The following is a 26,612-nucleotide window of genomic DNA, read 5'->3' as shown; positions in this document are numbered from 1 at the left end:
TGGAGTTTCATACCAGAGTGAAGACGGATCACAGAATAAACTCAAGTTTATATTTGATTAGGTTTCTGATTCACCATCTGGTTTAAATAAATGTTCATTGTAGTCTGAACAACAAAAGGACCACAAACAACTTTCTTCATTTATTAGAAAGATTTGTGTTTTCATGATCTGATGTTTCCCTCAATAACTTTTATTATGAATACAATTAAAGTCAGAGAGAGCTGGAGAGACGAAACACTTTTTACATCATTCCTGAGTGTTTGATGAGTTTTATCATTTCAGAGAAACAATAATCATATTCTGGGTTATTTAATAATGACGCCACAGTCACAATTTCAAAACATACAGACACAAATAATTCATAAATAAGACGATCGCATTCCGCTGGTAGAAATGGATCCTGCGCTTATAAACAGAACACAGGACACAGTTTGTTAACAGACTACAGAGAGAAACACCTCTACAGTGGTGATTAGTGTGTCTTTATTAGTTATTAGTATTATTAGGTACTGTTATTAAGTACAGTGATCATGTGAACAGACGCAAATGTATCAAAAGTCTCTCCAGCTGTTAAAGCCGACTGACAGCTGATCCAGCTGTGATCAGCTGATCCACCGTCATCAGAAACAGACGTCGCTTCACGTGACGCAACTGAGGAAAGGACGTCTCATGTCTCTTAAAACATATTTCCTCGTTCCTCTCTCCTTGCATGGTTTCCTCCATGCATCCCTGGTGGGAGGGACTAAGACACAAGGAAAGGACGCAAGTGAGGGAAATGGGGATGCAATTAAGAGACTTGGGACGTACCCATACATGTTGAGCGTAAAGATGGCCGGTAGACACAAAAGCTGTCCTCTGAAACCGGACCAATGCCATTTAAAATTGGTGTTATTTAAGAGCAGATGTGCTCCTGTGATGCTGGTTAAAAGTAACAGCTGTGACATCGTCTAAGGTCAGGCTTTTTGCTGATCCACAATCCACAAGTTAGGGTTAGGGTTAGGGTTTTTTTGACAAACATAATGTGAGTTCTGCAAAACCGAACCAGACATGAATGTCTGAGCCCACGGGGCGATGTCCACTCAGTGCCATAGAGTGGGAAAGCCCCAGAAAGTCTGGTGAGGTCGATTTTGCAATGAATCCCTCATGTGTCAGTTTGCACGAGTGATTAGAGATCTTTAATTTCTTACGAAATGCGGGCGAGGGCGGCATTGCAGGGAGTCAGTGGCCAACTGAATAGGAGACAAAATGAAACTGCGCCGCGGTGGAGCTGCCTTCCACTTTCGCAGCGAATGAATTTGCACACAGCCGGAAGCGGCGTGACGAGAAATGAGACAAAGAGAGCGAGATAAGAGACAGAGATGGCGGGGGCAGAGAGAGGGTCTGAATTTTTGGTGTTGAGACATCTGTATCTTTTCTCATGTGTGTGTGTGGGTGTGTGTGTGTGGTTCTTTTTTCCAACCCCGGCCCCCCTGAAGCCCATTCACTCAGACACCGCTCCTCATCACTCATCCACACAGCCTGCAGCCAGTCGCTCGTGACATAACAACAGAACAAAACCAAATCGGGAAGCAGCGCTGCTTTGCTTGCGCCCAGACGTCACACTGACTTTTAGCTTTTAACTGTGGGAGTGAATGTATATGGCACAACATATGGAGAGGATTCACAGTTCTGTTGCAAACTTCCAAGCAGTCATGGAGTGCGTGACGTGGTCTGTTGGAAGAATAAAAAACATCTCCAAAGAGTTTATCTCAACTAAAATGTGTTTATTGGTGAATCATTTTGGGGAACATCTTTGCCGAGTTTTTCTTGCCTGATAAATGTGAGCAAAAACCACTGCCAGCCCAGTGAGGGGGGTTATTTGTCCAATCAGGTGTAGAAAAGGTTGATGTTGATGTATTACTGATTGGGAGAACTGTCAATCTGCCATTGACAGCCTAATTAAAGGATGTCTGCCTCGAGCAACTTTAGTATTGAACCTTGCCAGAGCTCAGTGACAGAAGCAAAAACTGTGGATGGAGCTGCAAGGCAAGAAAATGTTGGAACAGTTTCTATCAACATGCAGCTCAAAGTCACAACTGGCCTCAGGTAGATATGTTAACTAGTATGCAAATGTGCAAGACGGAGCTATCAATTACATAAAATAGTAGATAACCAACCCTGTATCCCAACACAATTACGTTCCCATTCAATTGAACTGCACTCTCCATTATGTTACGAGAGAAACGTGTTTTATCCCAAATTACGGTTGCACTGTTAAACACGTGGTTAATAGAAAATAAGTTTCCCTTGAAGCGTGATTGATAAGGAAGTTTTGTTGTATGGGAACGTACATTTTTAGGAGACCAGGTTGTAGATGACATAAGAAAAAAAGTGTAGAAACCCTGAACAATGTCAGGACTGAGTTTATTAGAGACGCAAGGTTTTGCATCATATTCACAACATGAAAGCCAAAGGCTGTTCAACCAATCCAAGAGCAGTACCGAGCCTTAACACACCTGAGACCACCATCACATCGACATGCAGATTTGTTTCCCTTGTTGTCTTACACTGTGAGTTTGATGCCTGATGGAGGTCCATGACTGAAACCTTGTGTGGCAGTGTGCAGGGCTTCATTACACTACGCACACTTAGTGTGATCCAACCCAAAACCATTTGATTTAGTTCGGGGAAAATATGCTTGTGGCCCAAGACATATAGACTTCAAACATGGCTGCCAAAGAGCAGGTTGCATCACTGAAAGTCCACATTGTAGTATATGAGACCTGATAACAATATCTGATCGTATCCTGTTTCTCAAATACCAGTTATTACCAAATGAGACACATCTCATAACTCAAATGAACGCTCTATTGGCTGTTACTGTTTATTCTGTCCCACGAATTTTGTACTGTATATTGTTATGCCCCCCCCCCCCAAAGAGGCAGATTTACTTGTCATATAAAGAGGAACAGAAAAAGCATGCTTACCAAATCTAAGTCTTATAGTATAGCAGCAGGACTGTTTTCACTCCTGAAGCAAAATCCTATCATTTCAGCAGGGAAGTCTGAGTTTATATCAACTGCATTGATTATTATGTTCCTCACATTCATTCTCGCATGATGTACATATCTTGAAAAACATGGACATATTGATACTTTCATCCAAAGACCAAAAACAAACAAAGAACAATACTTGGCATATACAAGGACATATAATACAAATAAATATGTTTCATTAATGTATCCTCATACAACAGTTCGAATGATATGTTACAGTATTATTTATTTTTTTGCGTTTTCCTACAAATGTCCAGCAATACGAGCGATCAGTGCACATGAGCAAACCCCTGTGGTGTTTAGGCCACAAAATGACTTAGTTAAGTTTAGGAAAAGATCGTGGTTTAGGGTAGTAACTACAGAAGTGGCTTCACTTAAGTACGGAAGTTACGTGACAAATAAATCAATGTTTGGGTTGAAATACTACAGAAGTGGTGTTACTAAAGTACGGAAGTTACGTGACAAATAAGTTAACGTTTGGGTTAAAAAAAACTGCGAAAGTGACGTTACGTACTGTAAGCAATGAGATGAAGAACAGGACATGTATTTATCAAACTGTCGGAGATGAGGACATCTCTTCCTTTCCTTTCATTTCTCTTCTCTCCACTTCTTCTACTCCCGTACCCTAACACCCCCTCTTCTGCCTGGGCCCCTGAGCAAGGCCAGCAGCTTTGAAGCCCTTTCCCTGTTAATACTATGGTCCCTTGAGTTTGCCTGTGTGACGCTAAAACACTTCCCCCTCGTTTCTCTTTTGCTGCTGACTGCCTTTCTCTCTCAGGTCATTTTTCAAAGACTCCGGCTCCTCTGCTTTGTGAAAAAAAAAAAAAAAAAAAAAGCTGATGAAAAGGAGAGAAGACGGAAGAAAGAGAGTCTGACTCTGTTCTGTGTGTTGGTCTTTCCCAGATCATTCCTGGAGTACGATCGTTATTTTGGCTTAGCGGTTAAGTCCTAGTTTGACTGCTAATGATCTCTCAAAGCTCAGCACCGTTTGATAGAATGGAAACAGGGTCCATGGGTACTGAAAGCCTGCCTTAAGAAACGTGATCTACACCACAAATATTCTATTTCCTGCATAAATACACTAACCAATATCTGTCTTTGTTGCCTTTAGCTTTTTAAGTGTCATTTTCAAGCACTTTCAATTCGCATTATCAGAGTTTTTACAAGCATCTACCAGTTTTGGAAGTCTGATCCCAGTCAAAGTGTAGATTTTTCTCTGCAGTGAAGAAAATACATGACCGCTTGTATAAATCCTTTATGTCTCCTGGATGAAGTGAGTGCATCATAAACAACTTATAACGGTAACCTCCGGTTCTGAAAAGTGAAACCAATGAGGAAGTGTTTTAAACTTGCATATATTGTAAGGGCCAGCATTGTGTGACCCCTCTGGTTGCAAAAAGAAGTCCGATTGTATAAAAGTCTATGAGAAAGTGACCCTACTTCTCACCTCATTTATTACCTCAGTAAACATTGTAAACATGAGTTTATGGTCTCAATCTCTAGTTTCAAGTCTTCTTCAATACAGCATGATATTCATTTAGTAAATGATGGTCCATTTAGAGTCAAATAGCAAAGAATGCTTTAGGGCGAGCCATGCCTTGTGATTGACAGGTTGCTACCGCTACCAGAGCCGTATAGTCCAAATATGGTCACTTCCTTTCGCTGGTTGCAAAAATCCAAGATGGCGACGGCCAACCACGCCAAACTCGAGGCTTCAAAACGACCAATGCACAAACCAATGGGTGACGTCACGACGACTACGACCACTTCTTATATACAGTCTATGATGAAAATATAATAAAACTTTAAAATTCTCCACTATCGTGCGGTCTGAGAGTCTGTGGACTGTGAGGCAGTTGAGTGCTGATTGTCCAGGCAGCTCAAACTCTCAAACTCGTGAATTCTTGGTAATCTCATATACATTCGGGCAAATCCACATACTATGCAGTTGGAACGCACTACATGCGCAATTTGACGTCATACGTAGTATGAATAATATGAATAGTATGAATAATATGAATAGTATGTTAGTATGTGATTCCTAAGACCAGCCAGAGAGCTAAAAGATGCTCTGCAGTGTAGTAACAATTATCTGTGGGGTTGTCACTGCAAGCAACTCCTTTGAAATAGCACATATTGACCCAAAGTTTATTTTTACAAAGAAAAAGATCAGTGCACCTTTAACCAAGTTGTTTTGCCTCAAATTGATTCAAAAACTGGTTTTGGCATTTCAGAACAAATCATTCTCACATTCGCTGCAGTATCGCTAGTCTGAAAATCAGAGCCGACGACTTGTTAAATTTGACCAAACAGATGCAGGAGGGGTTCATGCTGATGTCTGATTGAAGGAGCGAGATGTCAATAATCAATTGTTAAAATGACATCTGTCTCGGGCGAATGCCTGCAGAGCATCTCCAGACTGCATTAAAAACCCTCTTGTTGTCTTTACAGCTTTCATTTGTCCATTATAACTGGACAGTGGCCAGCCTGCGTAGTTATAAGTGTGTGTGAGTCCATCTATCTATGGTGGCAGTGTCATTAGATTCAAAATCACACCTACCAAATCTGTTAAGACGCTCTGAGGATAAAAGTCACATTAAGATGACGGGTGAATCTTTGCCCCGGCAAACAGAGCGAGCATCTGACAGACAGCGATGATGAGGGGGTGTCCAAGTTCAGCGTCGGTTTAATCAACCACAACCTTTCAACAATATGATATTATTACAGGATGAAAAAAAAGTGATATTAAACCAGCTTTGTTGACAGGTTTGATCTGATATCAGAACGACTGTATTTAGGTCCTGATGCAAGTCGCAACCGACAACAGACGTTGCTTCAAATTTTCCTTCTCCGCGCAGCCATCTCATCAACAACAACTCAATGTCACAATGTTTGCTGGGAGCCAAACAAAAGCGGTGGGGTGACAGGGTTTCGACAGATGGTACATGGTTCTGCTCGGTGGCGAACTGCTTCGCACATGCTGGTTTTTGTTTTTTCGGTGCCACCATCTGCAGGTTTCCTGCTGGCACAGGAAAAGATTTTTGCGACACAAACTTCTAGTTATGCCTTTATTTAGGTTGACTGAGCATACATGCTGTTACACAGCGATGCCCTGTTGGCGGGTACAATGAAAAATAAATCAAATAATGTGTCAAATAACACTGCTTCAAAGCAGTTACAGGCAGGTAGGGGTCCATTAGTGAGAATAGTCTGAAGTTTAAATCAGATTTTTACATGGATCAGCAAATTACTCCATTATAAACAGTAAAAGCAGTCTATAAATCAGAGCTTTTTAGACAAAATGCATACCAATGGTTATTACATGTGCGTGCAGTAATGAGTATTGTAATTATCTCCAGTAATGAACCGAAGAACTGAATGTAAAAGTGGAGGCAGCAGAGGAAAGTTGCTTCAACAAGCATGACCGTTCTTCTATTTGCATTAAGCACCAATTTAAAGTTAATAGGAGTGTGTTGCATTGCATTAAAGGATAGTTTCATTTAGCCACGGGTTATTTAATAGACTCAGCCACACGGTAAAAAAACAGCATCAATGGGCTCAGTAATCAACCCCTGCCAGCGTCGTAGCACTTTTTAGCCTTTTCCTCACAAAACACCAAAACTCTTCATAAGGGTGCCCTTTGTTTCTCTACTTTAATAGCTTGACGGCAGATTCTCTTGAATTAGATATCGGAAATACAAACATCCTCCCATCATCCTCCCAGCGAGCTGATGGGGCAAATAATTCAGTTTAGTCGGGCATTGGCGGCATGGTGGGAGGCCGTGAGCCATCCATCTGCAGTTTGAAAATCGTCAGAAGTCTCCCTTTAATCTCTCCCTCGTCCTCCTCCTGATCCAACAACAAGTGAGGGAGGTGTGTGTGTGTGGAACCAGCACCGCATCGTATTCCTCTTGTAACGCGACATCGCTCAAATAATCTGTTTCACCGTGAAATACGTCGGAGTGCAGACGCTAACGACTTTCAAAAATCTGAGACCTTGTTTTAACATTGAAAAAGTTAACAGCTACTTGAACCACAACACACGGTGAGTTTACATCATTAACAAGTTACTAAAAATCTAGATTTTTGCATAACTTGGTCGTAAAGAAAACCCTACTTCATTCACTGGAAAAATAATGTTTCCACTGAACATAATCCAGGTAGCAATTCCTAAAAAGTTTAACACATATATAAATTGAATGGGATACAAACACAATTCTGGAACTTTATTGACAGCTTTGGAAATTGAAATGATTATTAATTTGGGTGGTTAAATGTCTCATTATTGTTTTATTTACTTCTACAAATTATGGTACGTAATGGAGAGGTTATGCTCTGCTATGACTGCTTTAGATAGACTTGTAGTTACAGTGAGTACATCACCAGCAAAGGTTAAACAAAGAGCTGTTGGTGGAATCGCCCTCAAGCAGCAGCACCGTATCTGTTGAAAGCTGATCACAGGAGATTCTGAATTAATGATGAACAGATTTAATTCAGGCTTTAGAATGATTGGATGTGCCCTCCAGAAAGTAGCTGCTCTGGGTGGGGACTTGTGAGGATGAGCGAGTAGGATCCTGACTTGGCAGCTCTGACTGCAGCTGTGCATTCATCCCTAAATACTAACCGGTGAGTTGGTTCCTCTGCTTTTGGCTGTTGCCCAGGTTTTCTTTACTGCCAATTCACGAGTAAACCAGGGGCTCAGTCTTTTATTCATCGATTTTACTATGATCTCACGTTTTAACCCAATTTCAGAACAGCTACTCCCACTCTGAGTTCTCCCTGGGAGATCTCAGAAAAAGTTCTATTTAGGTCGACAGAATTTCAGCAGCAGAGTTTGAAACCCTGCAACAAATCTGAGTCAGAGAAAACAAAATCGATGAAACCTCGAATGCACAGAGACGCTTCTATTTTAGGAAAAGTGTGTGTGAGTTTTAATGCTTATTTCTCACTGGACGTTGAGAAAAAAAAATCTACAGTATATTTTTAAAGCATCGTACAAATAGTTGTTACAGTAGGAAGGAAAGCACAAACCCCATCTTTTTAGTCTGTGATGTAGCTCTATGAAATCAATACAGTGTGTTCATCACAGCAAATAGCAACACAAAGATATAGTTGTAGAAAGAAAGGGTTCAAAAGGAACAACATTTTATGAAAATATAGTAGATTCTTTAAAAAAGAAATATTAGTGAATGTTGCCAGAAATGTCTTCGCTGGAAGAATGATATGTGTGACAGCCTGCTGCCATACCTGATCTCAGTCTTGTATTGTGTCAAGGTCAAGGTCCACAGTAATCAAGTCCACATCTGAGAGCGCAGACAACTCTCAAAGAAACCACGGAGCTCACCCTGTGATCAGTTTGTCATCAAAATCTAACTCTGCAGCTTCCCCGCAGGGACCGAACTGGAGAAGGAAAAATAGTAAAGGCTGGTGACTGAGAGGGCACACAGTGTGATTTTCCGGGGATTATTTTTCTCTAGTCCACATGAATCTCTCCTTGGGGTATAAAAAAACTTTCATCAAATTCTCCGGGTGCCCACATTCGGCCTCTTTTTCATCGTCTGGGAAGCAGCTGCACCGTTTAAAGCCGAAGATAACAGTCTTAGTTCATTGGTTTCTTGTGCAAAGCGAACCCTTTCCTTATTGGAGATCAATAGAGTTTCACATGTTAAGCACTGACTGGGGATCTCATACGTGACTTGAGCATTCAGTGTGATGGAGTTCTCTCTAAGCAGCAGCAGGCACTTCAGCCCTGTGTGTCAAGTCTCAGTTTGGTATTATTTGAATAGTAATAACCCAGTTGCATTTTGCTACTTTCTATTGGCATGTTATACACAAAAACTACATTTTTAGGGTGTGTTACTTTTTCACGAGTTTCATGTCTAGTCAGTTTTATCTATTTAGCCCAAAATCACAAATGCTAAGAGTCCTTGGGTTCCAAGAAGACTGCAAGAAAAACTCCAATACAACCTCCGTACAAATCACAACACTGCCTTAAATAGCTTTCCAATCATGTCTACCTACAACACGGCGATTCCTTAGACCCTTGATTTGGCATGGGACAACGTATGACAAGACTGCCGTTCAACAGGATATTGGTTGGCCGTGTTAATAGTCCGCACGTGTCCACGATACCAGAACGATATTCAACTATGCAACGCCTTTTATGAATTTTGAGCTAAATTCTGTCGTTTTCTTTTTCTCTGGCTATTGCTGTAGCATATCAACAAAAAAAAAAGTTACAATATGCAAGAAGCATACATCTGATTTTGTGTTGCTGTTTGTGTAACGGCACACAAAATTCACGGTTTGATATGTATATTGGTTTTGGGGTCACTAAAACACACATGACATATTTTCATTGTAGCAGGGCTCATGCACTTTAACCATATGCTTTAAAACTGTATTGTCCACGATCAGTTGTGGTGGAAAATATGCAGTGATCCTCTGTAGCATTAGTTACTCTGGTCTGCATCTGCAGTCGGAGGCTGCCTGAACGCTGCGGAGGGAAGGACTCGCCATCCAGTCCGTTTTTGTTTCATTCTGCTAATCGGCACATTCTGGTGACGCCGTCGTGAATGAAATGTTTGAAGTGTATGGGCAGATAAACCCGACTTCAACACTTCAGTGTTGACAAATAGTTTAGTTATCCCGACTCACTCGGCCAAAGCTTTACGGGTCAACTCGAGCTTCGGAATTACGTGTGCGAGTAGTAGAAATAAACAGCTGTTTGGGTCACAGGACATACTGAAAGGATGTCGCATACCGAACCCAATGTTGTTACACCCCTACTGTGGTTATATAAATGTGATTTATGGTGCTGTTAGATTGCTGCTAGACCGTCCTGTTAACACTGTTAGCACAGACACAGATTTAGACGGCAGTGAAAATATTTTTGAAAAAAGCTAAACGCCAACAATATGGATTAAGGCAGGTTATTTCTCATATATATTACAAGTGTGTCAAACATCACAACACACACTGATTTGGTTTGCCACAAACATGCCAGGGAATAGACCCTGACCCAATCCCAATGTCCCCCCTAAAGCCCCAAACCCTGAACCCTCAAGGACTTACTGATGTCACCTGGTAAGTGGTTGAGTGTGAGAGGCTGTGAGGGCTTGAGATGGTGTAAATAGGAATGGGACAGCACTTTGCTGCAACATATCACGTTACCATGAAAATGACAAAAAATATGATGTATAATTGTGGGTATTTATTTTATACTTTGTACTCCCTGAGTTGAATGTCTTCCTGGCAAGTGATTTCATATAATCTATTTACTTGTTTTTTGTCAAAACGGCTTCAATGACAAAATAAAATATTTGATGAATAAATAAATAAATATCCTCTGATTTTCATGTGTAAATTTAATATGACAGGCTGAAGACATGTGAGCCGTCCTTTTTGTTTACCTTTTCCATGCTTCCACTGGTAACCCCGTGTTTAACGTCACATTGCAATGAATTGTGGGTAATTCCCTTCGGCAAAGTCTGCATTTGATGCTAACTTACGGAAAGGGTTCATAAAGAGCTCAAAATGTCTGCGAGAGAGCCCTCAAACACTGATGATGTGACAGTGGGACAGAACTAAACCCTCACGGACTTTGCGGGAGCGCGCCTCAAAGTAAGAGTGAAGATTGGGATTGGGCCCCTGTCTGCATTTCTTCTTCTTCTTCTTTTAATTTCCGACAGACTAGGCTGGGGAAGTGCAATAAGGCCTCGGGTTAAAAACAATAACGCATTTGGTCTTTGCAAATGGAAAATGATGTACGTGTCTATTTGCATATCGAGCGGGGAAGTTAAATCCCATCACAAATTTAGAGCTGTCCACTTGTGATCGTACATCACCTGAGACGCACGTTAATGCTGAACGGGGCTAGTGAGCGCGGAACTAGCTCAGCTAAAGGGAAAGTAGTTGTTTTTCATGCTAAGACGAGCCAAAAAGTCTGCTGTGAAAAAATGTCTACCAAATGACATCATATAGTTTGGATCAGATGTTGAGCAACTTACAAGTGAGCCCAAAGACAAGCAGTGGAAGGACCTGGAGGCCAAAGACCTCCTCTGTGTCTCTTGGTGTCCTCCATGATCACAAACACTGTATGTTTGTCTCTCCATCATCTGTCTTCAGTGTTGGTGCTGAGAGACAGAAACGAGATGGAGCATTTCAAAAAAAGCAAAAAGGTGAACTGGAGGAGGAGGTTTTTTTGTCTAACAAAGAATGTTGAAGGAGTTCACAACTTTTGATCAAGCACACCTACAGTATGGAAATCTATGAGTCGAAGGCTGGACATTTATGGGCGATATGGCCAAAATCTTCTATCATGATATCGGTCATTTCATATCTCGATAACGATATATATCTGAACATACAGTATATAGCAGGGGTCCCCAAACTTTTTCCTGTGAGGGCCACATAACTTTTCCCTTCTCTGATGGGGGCCGGGGTCAGTTTGTAACAGAAAAAGTGTGACGATTGCAGGGGTGCCTAAATGTAAACATTTATTGTTTTCCAGAAAGCCACACATAACCAAATATTAATAACCCTTTCCGGGATCTTCACAGAAAAAAGTCAGGAAATAAATAACACTATTTGTGAAATAAATAATAACCAAATAACCCTCTCTGGGTTCTTCACAGAAAAAATAAAGTCGGGAAATATATAATAACACTATTTATGAAATAAATAATAACCAAATAACCCTCTCTGGGTTTTTCACAGAAAAAAAGTCCATTGAACATTAACTTTCTGTTGTGCCGTGCACAATCTTAACAGGTAAAAGTTTAGCTTAGTTGTCAGAGCAGAATCTCTTACTCAAATGACTCATATGAGCAGTCTCTCAAAGTTATTGTGTTCCTTCCTTATAATCCTTTTGTAGGTTCCAGTAGGCTTGTAGACACCGCTGTTTGCAGCTCTCTCTCATCAACTTCCCTGTGAAAACCACAAGGCTGGGCATATACATTACCCCCGATTTCTTCAATGCGTCTGGTGATTGTACGCGCCGACAGACTCACGGCATTAAAGACATCTTTCTTCTCGGGACACACCTCTTCCGCGACAGCATTCAAACATTTCTTGACAAACTCTCCATCAGTGAAAGGTTTACCGCTGCTTGCTATCAGTTGAGCAACCCGAAAGCTGGCCCGAACGGATGACTGGTTCAGCTGAGCTTGGCGTACAAATGTATTCTGCTGAGCTAACAGTCCACTTTTTAGCTTTGAGAGTTTGTCTGCTCGCATTTGGCCTTGCAAGTTATCATACTTGTCTTTGTGACGGGATTCATAGTGTCGGCGCAGATTGTATTCTTTGAATACCGCCACCGCCTCTTGACAGATGAGACAAACAGCCTTTTCTTTGCATTGAACAAAAAAATAATCGTTTGACCACTGCAGGTTAAATACCCTGCATTCTGAATCAATTTTTCTCTTACCTAACCTTTTCGCCATTATTCCGTTCTATTTGACAGGGGCTAGTCTAGGATTTGCATGGCCAGACTGAAAAAAAATCATAATGCGTCTCTGGTATTGTTCAGGGGGCCGGGCCAAATGTGGAGGCCTTAGTTTGGGGACCACTGGTATATAGCATGTTTTCTAGTAATTCATTAATTAAATAAATAGTCTATATGAAATAAACACTTGGTTTAGTGTACTCTTGTGTGAATTAAATACTTGACAAATGATAATCATTAGTATTTTTCTCATTTAATTAAGAACCGTATAGTGCAAAATGATCAGATTTTCGGAGAGATTTGAGTTATGCCTGTTATTATCGATTCATACTTGTTGTAACTTGTGTATCGCGATATCTCGATATATGATTTAATCACAATATGATTCCATTGAAAGGAGATATTGGCCATATTGAACTATTGCCCAGCCCTATCTAAGACCTGCTGGCAACAGGAGCTTCACATGCTGATGAACCTGTGAAGGCCTTTCTTCCGTACTGTGCATCAGTTCGGTCTGTACCGCCGGAGCCACCGGCTGACGCGGCCACGCGTTACAAAAACGCTCCTGTCTCATTATCAATATGGATATCTTTACTGGAGGGCGGACACTGCACTGAGATAACAAATAATTCATCTTGAATTCATCTCGCCAAAGACTTTCTGGAGCAGCTTTGTCCTGACAAATTACAGCGCCGGCAGCTCAGTGAGTAAACGTGCGCCATTTACAAGCAAACAAAAAGAAAAGCTGGGGGTGAAAAAATACAGTGCTGAGAGGAATCACATTTCATCTGACTCGCAGCCAGGGCGCTCTGTCTGGGAGTGCTGAGGCCGCGGTCGGGTAATCAACTCTGACTCCCTCCCCTGCAAACACATAGGTGAGGGGAGAGTCGTGTGTGTACACACAAAGAGACTCTTAACGATGGAGTATATCAAATCCATTATGGATGTTCTCTTTTCCTGCCTCCTGCCCCGAAGAAAGAGCCGTCATTGTGTTGTTCGCAGGCCGGGACGAGTGTTTCGGGTGGCTGGACTGGGTGTGATTTTAATCAAGCGTATTTTTTATCTGTGTGTTATTAATATGCATGGCGGAGGCAATCAGAGGAAGGGAGGGAAGAAACGAGCTGGGAGAGAATGAATGAATCGAATTACAGAGGCCGGGGATAGGCTCTGAAACTGTGATGCAGTAGAGCATGATGTGTGTGCGGGTTGAATGCTTTATGGGGGGGAAGAAATTAAAGAGATGAAGGTGTGTGTGTGTGTGTGTGTGTTTGTGTATGCATGTGTATAAACCTGTACATATAATGTCCCAGTGTTTCTCTCCAACAGTAGAACTAGCTGTATGTTTGCATGTACTGTACATGAATCGTAGTATTTATACTGTACAACAATGTGGTTTTGTGCACAAACTGAAATATTCATGTAAAACCTCCAGCGGTGTTGTAAGCCTAGATCTCAAAGCAAAGATTTAGGCTCAAGCTGGTTTATTTCCAGTCATACATGACTATTCCCTTCCTTACCATGACTGCTTGTATTATGTGGTGCATCAAAAAAATAGTTCAACATTGTGGGAAGTACATTTCTTTGCTTTCTTATAGGGCTGCGCCTAATGATCATTTATTTATCTAACGGCTATTTATTTGATTTGTCTATTCAATGACTCATTTATAGATTATTCTATACATTACACTGGCCCTTATTAATTACCCAATTAATATAACAATGAATTTACCCAAACTGAATATCAAAAACTTGTCTGATTAATATTTTATTCAATCATCTCTTAAAAGCAAGCAAATGTAACAACATAATAGACCTGATGACTGATGAGAAAAATGCTGGACCTCAACTTCAGGAGCATTGTTGTGACACAGATTAATTTAACAACTGTACGTCATAGAACCTTTACCTGACCTGGAGAATTAGTTTTACTTAAGGACTCAACCTAAACCTTAACATGGCGATGACATGGATTCACTCCATCGCACGAGCAATATGCAGTTAAGATAATCGAATGTATTTTTGAATTGGAGTGGGGAAAGGTCAATAATTGAAAAGATTTACAGGCTGTTACTTTGCTTAGTCTGTATTACTTTAAGCCGTTTTGTAGTGACAAAACGGCTTAAAGTAATACAGACTAAGCAAAGTAACAGCCTGACACGGCCGTTAAAGTTAACAGAAAAAAATAAGACGGCGGAATAACAACATAGACGCATGGTGTAAAGTTACGTTACCCTAGTGGCAGCGGTGCGTTAATTACTTTTAACAAGGGGCAATGAGGAGACATTCAGAAAATCATTTTGAAGTGACTACTAACAGAAAGACGTTCCTCGTGTTGCTCATCTTAGAATATTACGCTATAGTGAGGAGTCATCGAGTTAAGAAAGAAGATACATTGTCTAAAGAAGGCTTGAGAGATGTAGTTTTTCAACAAAACTGAACAGCATAATGTTAATGAAGTCAGGATTTATCAACCGTTGTATTAGACTGTTTGGTGTGCCTTGGTGTACCTAATAAACTGGCAACTGAGTGTACATCCCGGAGTTCCCAGTCCATCTATAGGTTCGCAATGCTGACTGCAATGGGTTCCACTACTTCAGGTGTGTCTAAGCAATTATTGTAGACTAAAGGTAGCGTGTACCTCAAACCATACCAGACAAAACATAAAGATAACCATGCCAAACAAAACGGTTTGACATTTAAACCAAATCAAAGGAAAGCAGGGCAATAATCACAAAGAGCTTTTTAAGAGGTTGTGAGTGGGTGGCAATGATTGCACCATTAATGGCAGATCGAGGGTTCATTTTCCCCTGACAACATTTCACCATTATGAAGAAAAAAAAAGACACCTAAACTATGACTGTCCAAATTGATTTTCATATAGACATAGTCATTGTTGTAGACCAGGCAGCACTGCCTCGGCTCCATGTTACATGAGATTGATATTGTTCAGCTCACTTGGAGAGAGAGAAAATAAGCATATTTCCCAAAATATGACAATATTTGTTTTATAGCTCCTTCTAATTTGGCACACCTTAAATCCAGGTTAATAGCCAATAATCAATATGTTGAAATAGTAGATAGATTCCCCAACCAAAAGGAGATCACAAACCACCATTGCGACAACCAAATTCATAATCAATCCCATGACAACCAGTACTCCATATTTAATCTCATCAGTTGTTCCTACCTACCAACCTTCATAAGGAAAATTACATTTTCAAAACAATTATAGAACCTCCTTCGTGGATTTAACAAGCTGTAAGGACATTGGGAAACCTGAGAACACAGTTTTGTCACATGGCCTTGGTCAAGGTTGGCAAGGCCGTCACAGGCCCTGGTAACAAAATGTGGCGATTGTATTTTCACTTCACACGTTCAACAAATGTCAGCTTCTTTTTTTAACATAAACTAGTGCAGCGCCCGTTCAAAGAAAGGCCTGTTCGGAGTGGGCCGATTGCTTGGCCTTGAGAGCCGTTCATCCAAACAACTTCACACTCGACACTGCGCTGCCTTGGGTCCTTCGCATTACCACCAAAGTGTGAAGTCGATCGGGTGAACGGTTGTCGAGAAAATTACTAATAAATATGGTAATGATCTTGCATTTGTACAGCTCCTTTTCTAGTCTTCAGACCACTCAAAGCACTTTTTACTACATCTCAGCATCCACCCATTCACACACATTGATACACTGATGGCAGGGTCTACCGTGAAAGGTGCCCACCCGTCCATCAGTACTAACTGTCATATTCACACCCATTCATACACCAACGGCAATTTGGGGTTCAGAGTCTTGCCCAAGGACATTCATGACATTCGGGCTGAAGGATCTTCCGATCTACCTCTACGCCAAAGCCGCCCTTCTAGATCTCCAGTATCTCAGTTAAACGGGATAATCTCTCAATAAACTTCACAGGGTGTATAAAACATGCTACTAATACATTTGTCCGGTAGTTTTGTAGAGCTCGCACGGGACACTGCACTTCCTTAGGTTCTCAGCAACACACCCGCCAAGTGTGAAGTCGATTGGATGAACGGTTGTCGAGAAAATTGAAGGGCAGACAGACAGACGGAAAAAGACTCGAGGCAAAAGAACGAGGGATTTGATAAGGGAGTAGAGAGTATAGAGAGGGTGTGTAGTCAAACTGCAAATTCAGGAAATAAGCAGAGAGCCGGTGCAAAACGCCTTTTTACCTTCACACTGGCCCTTAAAAGCCTTCCACCTTTCCGTCACCTTCTTCTCTCCCCATCCTTATCCTTCCGCCGACCCGACCACGGACAATTTCTCTTGGCGGGGTTCGTCTCCTTTCTGCTTCACTTCCCTGACATTACAACCCCCCTCGCTTCGCCCACTACACTATGTAATTATGATAATTGCTCATAGGGGTTTGAGGGAATTGAATTTCCCATTTCGCTCTGGTTCCTTTATCCCCCTCCCTCCCATCGCGTATGGTTCACTGCAGGCCTGGAGTCTGGCGCTTGAATATTTAATCAAACGTATACTCAATGTCTGGATGTGTGTCTTCGGACCAATGATGACCATTTGAAAAGAATATGCCGATATGAGAGGAACCTATAAATCTATCAAAGAAAGTAAAGCATAGTGTTAAAGATTCTGAGCCTTCTGATACAAATATGTAAAATATTTTTTGCTGCATTTAAGAACAGCTGGGTTTCCACACAATATGAAACTATATCAGAACTAATAATAACAGTAATGTTAATACATGTACCCTACTAGACCCAGGATGGCATCATTCGAGAAAGGTGTCCCTGAGTCACACTTGAGCACGAGGCATTTGCCTAAGTACCTGCTCCCTAAAATAGTCGCTGTGACTGCTGTGGAGCTCTCAGGTCCAGGGGAGTTCAATTATTCAAAAAAGGTCTGACGAAAAGTGTTGCCTGGCTGACAGGCTGCTGCGGCTGAATCAAACAGCTCTGCCATGCTGCCGTCAGCCGAAAAACCCTCAATCCCCAGAGTCAGCTTTTCAGGAATGAAGAGGAGGGGGAGGCGCTGCTTAAATTTCCTGATTGCTTGTTAGTGAACCATGTTGATAATGGGCTTGTTCATTTTGAAAGTAAACCTGAGACTGACAGAGTTGGGGGCAAAATAATGGACTTGATATATCAATAGATACTTTTGCTCTTAGATCCACCATTTAAGGAGTTTTAAGAGCAGTTTTTTATTTGTTTGTAGCTTTGGCTATAAGTAATTGGTGAGATCTGACAGCAATTTACTCATAGATCCATACAATAACACTTATTTTTGCAACCAGAGAAGTCGTCCCCTGATGGTAATTAGAGAGAATGCAAGTTTAAGACACTTTTGCATTGGCTTCACTTTCAGAACCGGAGGTTTCCGCTTGGCGTAGAAACCTAGAGCGTCGCAGTTTGAAGCATAAGGTCACTGACCAAGCGTCTGTATTTGACAAGGTTGGGAGCGAGGACGTGTTGATGGAGACCCAAAGTGTTCAATAAAGTCTTTGTCCATCAATCAAGACAAATAGGACGGAGCCAGGCATGTGATTGGCTGTCTGCTTGCTTGGAGCAAAGCCACAGAGATTAAAATGACCTGCAATAAACTCTAAATAGATAAAGTGATTCCAATGACTTAGTAATGAAGTTTTAAAAGTGTATTGCATTATTTTCCAATTAAATGGCTATTACGCAAGCAGACAGTTGGTAATAACTTTGCTCTTCAGGGTGTTTGTTTTAAAACCAAAATGATCGCATAAGATTTAAGACACTTTCATTTACGCTTAGCCACATGTTTGGCCAGATCACAAATCTGATTGCAGTCTTTCTGTGTTTTTCTGGGCTACATGTAAATCAGGGTCAGACCTCCTCCAGTCGAGAAGGAGGCGATAATGCACCTGAAGCTCCTTGGTAAGTGCCTTGTTGCTTTAATGAGCCGGACTTTGGCTGCTGTTATCACAGAGGAGACAGACCGTAGACGTCTTCAGGAAATCAGACAGCGAGTGGACATGTCCACAGACATATCCACAGGAGATAACATACGTCTTGGAGAGGCGAATGAATTTACACCTTATTAACATCTGGTTAGAATGCGTCTCAAACCTCCTCCAGTTCCTCCGGTCTCGGATGCTTTCACACTTAGCTTTTTTGAGATCGGAGAGCTATCTGATCTGCCCCAGATGCATGAAGCGACTAGGAGTAAATGATGCCTAGCTGCCCATATTTCTTGTCACACGTGACATCTTTTACAGCACGGGTTGGTAATCTTGAGAAACCAGCAAGAGTGCGCTAGATTACCAAAACGTTATCAAATTTAAAAGCCCAGTGTTGCCAACTCTTTCCCTATGAAAGTAGCTAGCATCATTAGCTCGAAATGTCGCTAAAGCTAAAGAGAAAGTATCTAAGTTGGCCCATCTCTTCAGGTCTCCCTCCAAAGCCACACCCCCGAAAATTGTCATAATGAACGTAAAAAAAAACAACAAGAAATGAGCTTGGTTGCTATGCTATCACTACTGGTAGAAATCATACCCCTAACTATGAGAATGAGAACCAATTTGTAACTAACCAAAAGTTTGAATTAAGTGCTACATACAAATTTGCATCCCACTCTACCTTGAACTGTGAATAAACTGAAGCAAGCAAGACTGTGATTGAGCATCGGGGAGCTACATTTTTGTGGCTGGACTGCTGAAGTAAGATCTTCTCTCCATTTATTTTCTCCCATCGGAGAAGTCCTCCCACTGTGCTCAGGGAGATATTCTATTAAAATAACCTGAAAGTCATCAATGAGGCCTCACTCACTGTGGCTTAGGGAATCTTCAACCATTACAATTCCATTATTCTGGGTATAAATTGGGTTTTTACTGTCCAATGACGGTTTGAATGCTGTTTAACACGCTTGACTGTCCTCAAGAGAATGCATCTTTGGAAGAAACCATGAGCACCTTTTGGAATTTTGAAAAGAAAATAGTCAAATTCAAAGGTGATATAGAGAAACTTGTATTATTCAGACAGATTAAACAACATGTCAACGTGGTTTGAAGTAAAGGAGCTGATGGCAGCTTAATGCGCCTTGAGGGCAAAAATGCTAAATCACTTTGGGGAAACCAACAGGAAGCAGTGTGTGTTAAGAGGCAATCAAGGTATAATTGCATGGGCTGCATTAAATGAGTAGTCTTGCAGTTTCTGACACTCTATTGACTGCGAGGAGGCGACTCAGCCGGAATGTGTCGCATGCATAATAAAGCATGCCAAACTGTGCGGCAGCAGAGAATACACCCTTTACCTCTTTATGCTAAACGCCTTTCCACCTGAGAGAAGGGGAATGCAGGGAGGCTTGTTAAACATTTGCTACGTACCAGTGTTTCCTTTTATTTTGGAGGGAGGGGGGGCTCATTACTCTAAGTTTGTAGCCAGGGTAGCCACTTTCATGTAATCAGCAACCCGGAGTCAGGAATGAGGCTGATTTTGTCTCGGCGGGGGCTCCTCATTTAGCAATAAAACTACTTGGTTAGGTTTTGGAAAAGATTGTGATTTGTGATTAAAAAAAAGTATGTTTCTCAAGTAACTTTCGTAGTTGAGTATGTAGGTTACATAACAAAAGTAAAATGAGTCACAGGACACGAACAGCGGCCTCCTGGGTGAAAGTCTGCGTTTGTTTATCCCACCTGGACATTCTCCCTACGTGGATTTATATTACGTCACCGGACTTCCTTTGAGGCAGCCCTGCACATTCTGGCTCACAATTGTGGATAATATACGCATCGTAGGTATCAGTACGAGCAGTGATGTCAACCGCCTGTTTAGAATAATAAAATTAGTTTGAATATTGATTAAAAGTGCTTCTTTTCCGTGGTTACATCAACATGGATTTAACCCGCCGAAAGTTGTGCTCATGTCACATGTCTAAATACATATTATGTGTATTATCAGTTAGATAATTCGACTGTAGCTTACCGTAGCTTTAAGAAATTATGGTTGTACACATACTATTACATTCACTTCCAAGTATAGTGTTTAACATAGGCAGTCAAAGTTTAATATTTCAAGACAGCCATTGGATGATAAACTAATGCATTTAATGTTGCAGAAATTGAAATGTAAGTACCAAGCCTGTATAATATATCAAATGAAACACTAAAGATCTATCTAAAGACGAGACACATTACTCACGTGCCACATGTATGTTTGAAGAGGTAATGCTTGCTGTAATCATGAATGAGCAGGGGAAATAGACGGTGGGTTTTGTGTAGTCATGCTATCCGGGTACTGCCAGTGTAGAGACTCATAACTCTTACTGTGCACATATTGTATTGAGCCTGAGAAAAACGGATTGATTATAAAGAAAAATCATGATAAAGAGTTCACGGCAAAACAATATTTCAGCTGCAAAACCGTCAACTCAGTAGTATTTCTTCTTGAAATGATATAAGAGTTTCTAAAATGGAGCTGCCACCCACTATAAGCCCAGTTACTGCCATCAGTCTAAAGCCTGCAGACAGTTTCTGCGGGTTATTACTGCCGTATGACAGCCTATTATCTCTCTACGACAGACCATTACCTGCACAGAGGAGCTGGGTAATGAAATAGGCAGGAGGACGCAGAGAGGACAGTGTGCTATCAACAAATCAAACAGATGCTCTATGTGTCAGAGTAGACTCAGCCACAGCGCACTGGTCTCACAATAATGACCATCTTTACCCAAGTGGTGCATTCAGGAACGCTACTCTGGGAAAAAAAGCCGACTCGTGTCAGTCAGCATGTGATTCTAATTAGAGCTGGATTTCTTCAGCCTGGACAAAAAAAATGGACTTTGCTGCATCTTGATTGATTGGATTTAGATTTGTCTGTAACTTTGGCTAAGCAGAGTGGACGGAGCACCAACCCAGACAAACTGACTTTGGATGTTAAAAGCCTTTAGAGCCAACACGTTTAAATATTATATCAATTAATAGAAGGAAAGAAAACTATTCTGCAACTATTGTGATAACCGATTTGAGTCATTTATGCAAAACATTCTCTGTTTCCAGCTTTTAAACTGTCATGTAAAACTGACTATTATTGGGTTTTAGACAGTGACAAGTTCATTTCAGACTTCACTTTAGTTTTTAGGATATTGTGATGGGCATTTTTTCTTACACTTTATAAATCAAAAAATAATTTGAGAAAAAAATAGTCCGATCAATCAATAGTGAAAAGGAACCCTCATATTGACATCGTCTCTCGTGATGGACCAGACCTCTAGAAGGCATCCAACGTACGTTTCCTGTCTTCAGCCTTCGTTCTCACATGTCCAAACAAACCTACCAAAAACAGAAGTAAGAAAAGCTGCAGAGCTCAAATAAAGTGAATCTAACACATGTGATGTAAATGCACCCTCGGTTTACCTTGCTATTTGCGGAATAGATTTCAGACGCGAGTGGAGATTGCTTTCTAAAGTAGAAGAAAAAGCCTTTTCAAATCAACATGTTGCAAAAGCAAACATCTTTTCCTGCAAAGGGCCAGCAAAATGCTCAGGTATTCCGTTTTTAGTATATCATTAGGTGCTAATTTATAGAAAATTATTTACATTGTGAACATTTCATTATTGGAGCAAATCAAAAGCAATTTCAGACCTGCGGCTATCTTTGAATGGCAGTAATCAGAGTGAGCAATCAGAAATCAGAGAAGCATTCTTTTGTGTTTCTGCATCCACGAGACCTTGAGGACCGTTTTCCCGCTTCTCGTCTTTCTTCATGATCTGGACGTCGAGGGCACGGTGTGTATCGGAGGAAGGCTGCGTCCCGCCATGTACGTGACCCGACAGAAACAATGTCACACAAAGACTTGAGTTACATGGAGGTATTATATACGAGCATGATACTGGCATATCATCTGGCCTTTAAACTCAGATTTAAAGACCACAGCTAATCGATATGTTTGTATCCCCATATATACGTATTTCATTATATAAATATTAGTGGTGTAACGAACCACTGTCGATCCACGTGTGTGGGCCGCGGATTAATTACACAGTTTAATGTTAACCATCACAGTGTGAAATAAAGTTTTAATGACGATCGTTATCCGCTGATATTCAGTAAAATATGCGATCAGGACATCGGCATTCATGCTTTTCAAGTTGCCGATCTCTGACAATGTTACATTGTAATGAACCAATCTGCGTTTAAATATACACCAGGACAACGACGGTTCCCTTCAGTTACATTATGATGCGTTCAGGCTCTGTTCAGTGAAAATAAGTATTGGGCGAGGGTACATTATAACGTTATCATGATGTCTTCAAATGTAATCTTGTAAAATGTAGTTTTGGTGATAAACTTTAATAAACATAGGTGTTTGAAGGAGATGTTTTTACAAAAAACATGAATAGATATTAGAGTGGGAACTATAACCTGTTTACACAAGCTCTAAGCAGATTGTAATATATCATTGAAACTACTAATGACAAGATTTATTTACTTATCATTTAAATTCTGTGTTTTTATGAAGAAAAAAACACGATAAATGACTATAACAAAGTAAAAGTATAACATTTAGAATTTTGGATGGTTTACAGACTTCAGAGCTGTTGAAATGAATTTTGGGACGGAGGCAAAATAAAATAGTCTGGAGCCTTGTTGACCAGCTGCTAAAATCAAACAACAAAGGGGTCTGTATCTGCCAATATGGATCAATCATCAATGTGATCAGGGATCTGTAAGGTTATATGTGCTCCCTTATTTCTATTGTGCTGATCTGATCTGTTATCCGAACCTTGACTCTGATCCATGATATGCTCCGAACCGCGAGTTTGATGATCCGTTGCACCATATACATTAATAAACATTAACACATATACACACACACACGTACGTACATATACCAGTGGCGGGCCGTGCATTTTATACCTGGGCCTTCACTGCTGTCCTGCAGCTGAAACATCTCCTAATAAGCTCATGATGGCGCCATAGCTTAAATTGTAGGAAATATAATGTTTTCTGCGCTCACGTAGGAGACAACGGGCTGTGTGACCTCTGAACCGGAACAAAAAAAACCACAACAAAAAATAGCTGAGTACTTCTAGGAGGCTAGGCTAAACTAGCTTAACAAACAATAACTCCGCACATGACGGTATGCTTCGTAATTAACGGACAATGCATATAGTCCAAATCTATATAATTAACACAATGACAACAACAAACTCACCAGAACCAGTCACATATATTCATATGACAACAGAGCAACAAATCAATCCAGCAGACCTGCAGCGGAACACCTACACACCTGCACCTGAAAACTGAGCTGCACGTAATGCTGACGTACTTGTAGGCCAGCTAGCAGGCTCTGGCACGTCAAAGATGTCAAACATGTCAAACTAAAGATCTGATTGGTTGAACACTATGACAATCAACAATATCGTCCCCATTAACTTAAACTGCAAAGGGATTCACTTGTGAGTCTGCAGGCCTCGGGCCTCTCTTAGAGACACAGAGGTGACGTCTGATTGGATAAAAGCTCTACTTAAAACAAGCTGCACTGGAAGCAGAGCAACTGAGGAAGACAGTAGCTGTGCAATGAGAAAATAAGATAATGGGAAAAATATTTTTATAAATTATAATACATGTAGTGTATTTAAGAAAAAATATTAAATTATAAAATAGCTATAACTTTGTGATTCTGTTTAGGCCAGCAGAGAAGGCCTTGCTGGCCCTGACGGCCCACCACTGACATATACACACACGCACACACACACGCACACACGTATATACACACACACACAGAGTGAGCCAGCTGGAGCCAACAAAATAATCTCTCACACACACACACACACACACACACACACACACACACACACACACACACACACACACACACACACATACACACTGGCACACCGATCAATAGAAAACTGAACAGCAATGGTGCTGAGATAAGGATTTGAAAGAACTGGCAACCCAACCAAAACGGCCCGAGTACCAGCACAGCCTCCACCCATCTCTCTCCTCATTTTCTGTCAAGCTTCTCCCTTTTGCTCTTCATCTGTTCTTTCTGTCACTCATTTAGGCCCTTCACTCAACCAAGTGTCCATGCAGCTTCACCGCTTTCACTATCTTTCGCTAACAACGGCCCCTCAGGTGAAACAAGCGATTCTCAAAAAAACTGGAGCGTCCTGAGGGTTTTTTAGTAAGGCTCCAGTGGGCTCCCCATAAACATGAAGAAGCGTTGAATTTTGATGTTTGGATTCCTTTGAAATGATGCCATATGGGGATAGCAAAACAGTGACTTTTCCTGAGCAGCATGATGGTTAGAGCACGGTACCAACAAAGTCAGATACGGGGGAAATAGACCCTTTTACCCTCTTAGAAGGTTCTCAAATACTACATGCTGTTAAATATATAGATACAGTAGCTCCCATCTCTATTGTCTCCCCACATTGCATAAATAAATAAATCTCTGGGACAAAATCCTGGGCCGCAGGGCGAGCAGGAATGGCTCTGATATTTCTCAGGGCTGTTTGGTGGTGGGCTCTCCAACACCTAACGTCCAGGTGGAAAGTATATTTAATCAAGAACTCTACTTTTTAATTTATTTGACTGTTGAACTAAACAACACCACAGTATATAAAGCAGTTAGAATGATCTCCATGTAAATTGGCTACAATATAACAATGTTAATAGTAAAATAGTATATAGTTATAAATAATGATATATATATAATAATGACTCTGAAAGGGGTCATTCTAATGGCTATTGGCTAATGGCTACCATGCTGAAAGGCAACAAACTACTATGACCACAGGTGTTAACTTTAAGACAGACACTGGCCAATGCTAAAACATAGTGTAACAGTAGCACCAAGACAGAATGGTCATTAAGTCAGAGAACTGTCTCAGTCAGTCACACAGTAATATCTCTAATAAAGGGTTGCTAACGGTACCCACCGTGAGCTACTGGTCACACCAGAGCGAGCAGGTTGTAGCAGCAAGTGTGGGCAAGAACGCGTGTTTTTATTACCGAAGAATTTAACTTTTGATTTGTAAAATAATGTAGGTTTTTCTATTTTCTCTTTCGGAAGTTAGCTACATTATAGCTTTAATTTCATTTCGTTTTACTCATAATATGTAGTATAATAGTTAACATTCAATTTTTAAGGATAGGACTTTTACATGTAATGTGGAAGTATTTTAACAGCAATAAACTCCATGTGTATGTTTCCACCTCACGGTTGCCTAATGGGAAATGCCAAGCCTTGTTCCTGCCATGATGCTCTTGGTCAGCGTTAAAGTGATGAGAACTGACCATCATAGACAATAACACCGCTAGTGGGTATATGTTACCTCCTCAAACAGCTCCAGGCTGTAGGTGTTGTCGTCGTCCGCGAAGAAAACCACCCCGGCGTCCCGCTTGCTCCGGTGCTGCCGGAGCCATGTCAGAGCCACATTCCTCTGTTCGGTGGCGCGTGGCATCCCGGTGCGCTTGAACCTGCGGGGAGTGAACACGTTCAGGTGCGTGTACGGCACGCCGCACCGGGCCAAGAAGCGCGCCACCAGCTCCGTGCGCGTCGTCGAGTCCTCCACTACGATCCAGTGGAACCGGGGCACCTGGCGGAAGGCGTGTGCCAGACGGATCAGCTCCGCTTTCTGCACCGGTCGGGTGTAAGTCGGAGTGATGGCGTAGATGACCGGCAGAGCGGTCTGGTTCTGGGTACCACCCGTCCCTGGTGCGCCGGTCCGGGCCGCCCGCTGCGCCCTGCCGGTCCGGCCGGCTGCCGGAGCACGGATCGCCCTTTTACTGTCGATATCGATCATGATGATGACAATGAGGACCCAGGGCAGCAGGATGAAGAAGCGGCTGAAAAACACTGATTTCATGGCGAGGCTGAAGTTCCCGTGCCCTCTCTTCCACTCACTCCATCACAAACAGAGAGGCACCGACCGACGGACGCAACTCCGCAACCCTTCCTTCAAACCCCCGTGATTTTTATTCTTCACATTCAAACAACAAAAACAGACACCTTTAGTCCATTTGAAACTATGTAAAGCCGAAAAACCTTCCGCTGCGTTCCCCCTCTGTCCCGGCGGGACCGTTTCCCCGGAGAACTCCCTCCTCCACCTCAACCTCCTCCCTCTCTCCTCTCGGATGGGACTTGAGCGCTTCTTCGTCGTCCTACCCCTCCTC

At 41.6% G+C, this 26,612-nt stretch overlaps 1 protein-coding gene across 1 annotated transcript in view; it reads right to left on the bottom strand.

Annotated features, from left to right (window-relative positions):
* Positions 1-26,305, bottom strand: part of b3gat2 (beta-1,3-glucuronyltransferase 2 (glucuronosyltransferase S)) — a 43,554-nt gene extending 17,249 nt beyond the window's left edge. The window contains exon 1 of the mRNA XM_076076998.1: positions 25,772-26,305. Coding sequence (XP_075933113.1) covers positions 25,772-26,305 — 534 coding nt within the window. The remainder of the gene's footprint in view (positions 1-25,771) is intronic.
* Between the last annotated feature and the right edge of the window lie 307 nt (positions 26,306-26,612).

Source organism: Anarhichas minor, unplaced genomic scaffold, assembly GCF_050575085.1.
Source record: "Anarhichas minor isolate MPS153535 unplaced genomic scaffold, ASM5057508v1 ptg000058l, whole genome shotgun sequence".
Classification (NCBI taxonomy): domain Eukaryota; kingdom Metazoa; phylum Chordata; class Actinopteri; order Perciformes; family Anarhichadidae; genus Anarhichas; species Anarhichas minor.
Note: the sequence above shows the minus strand (reverse complement) of the source record. Positions and strands in the feature narration are given on the sequence as shown.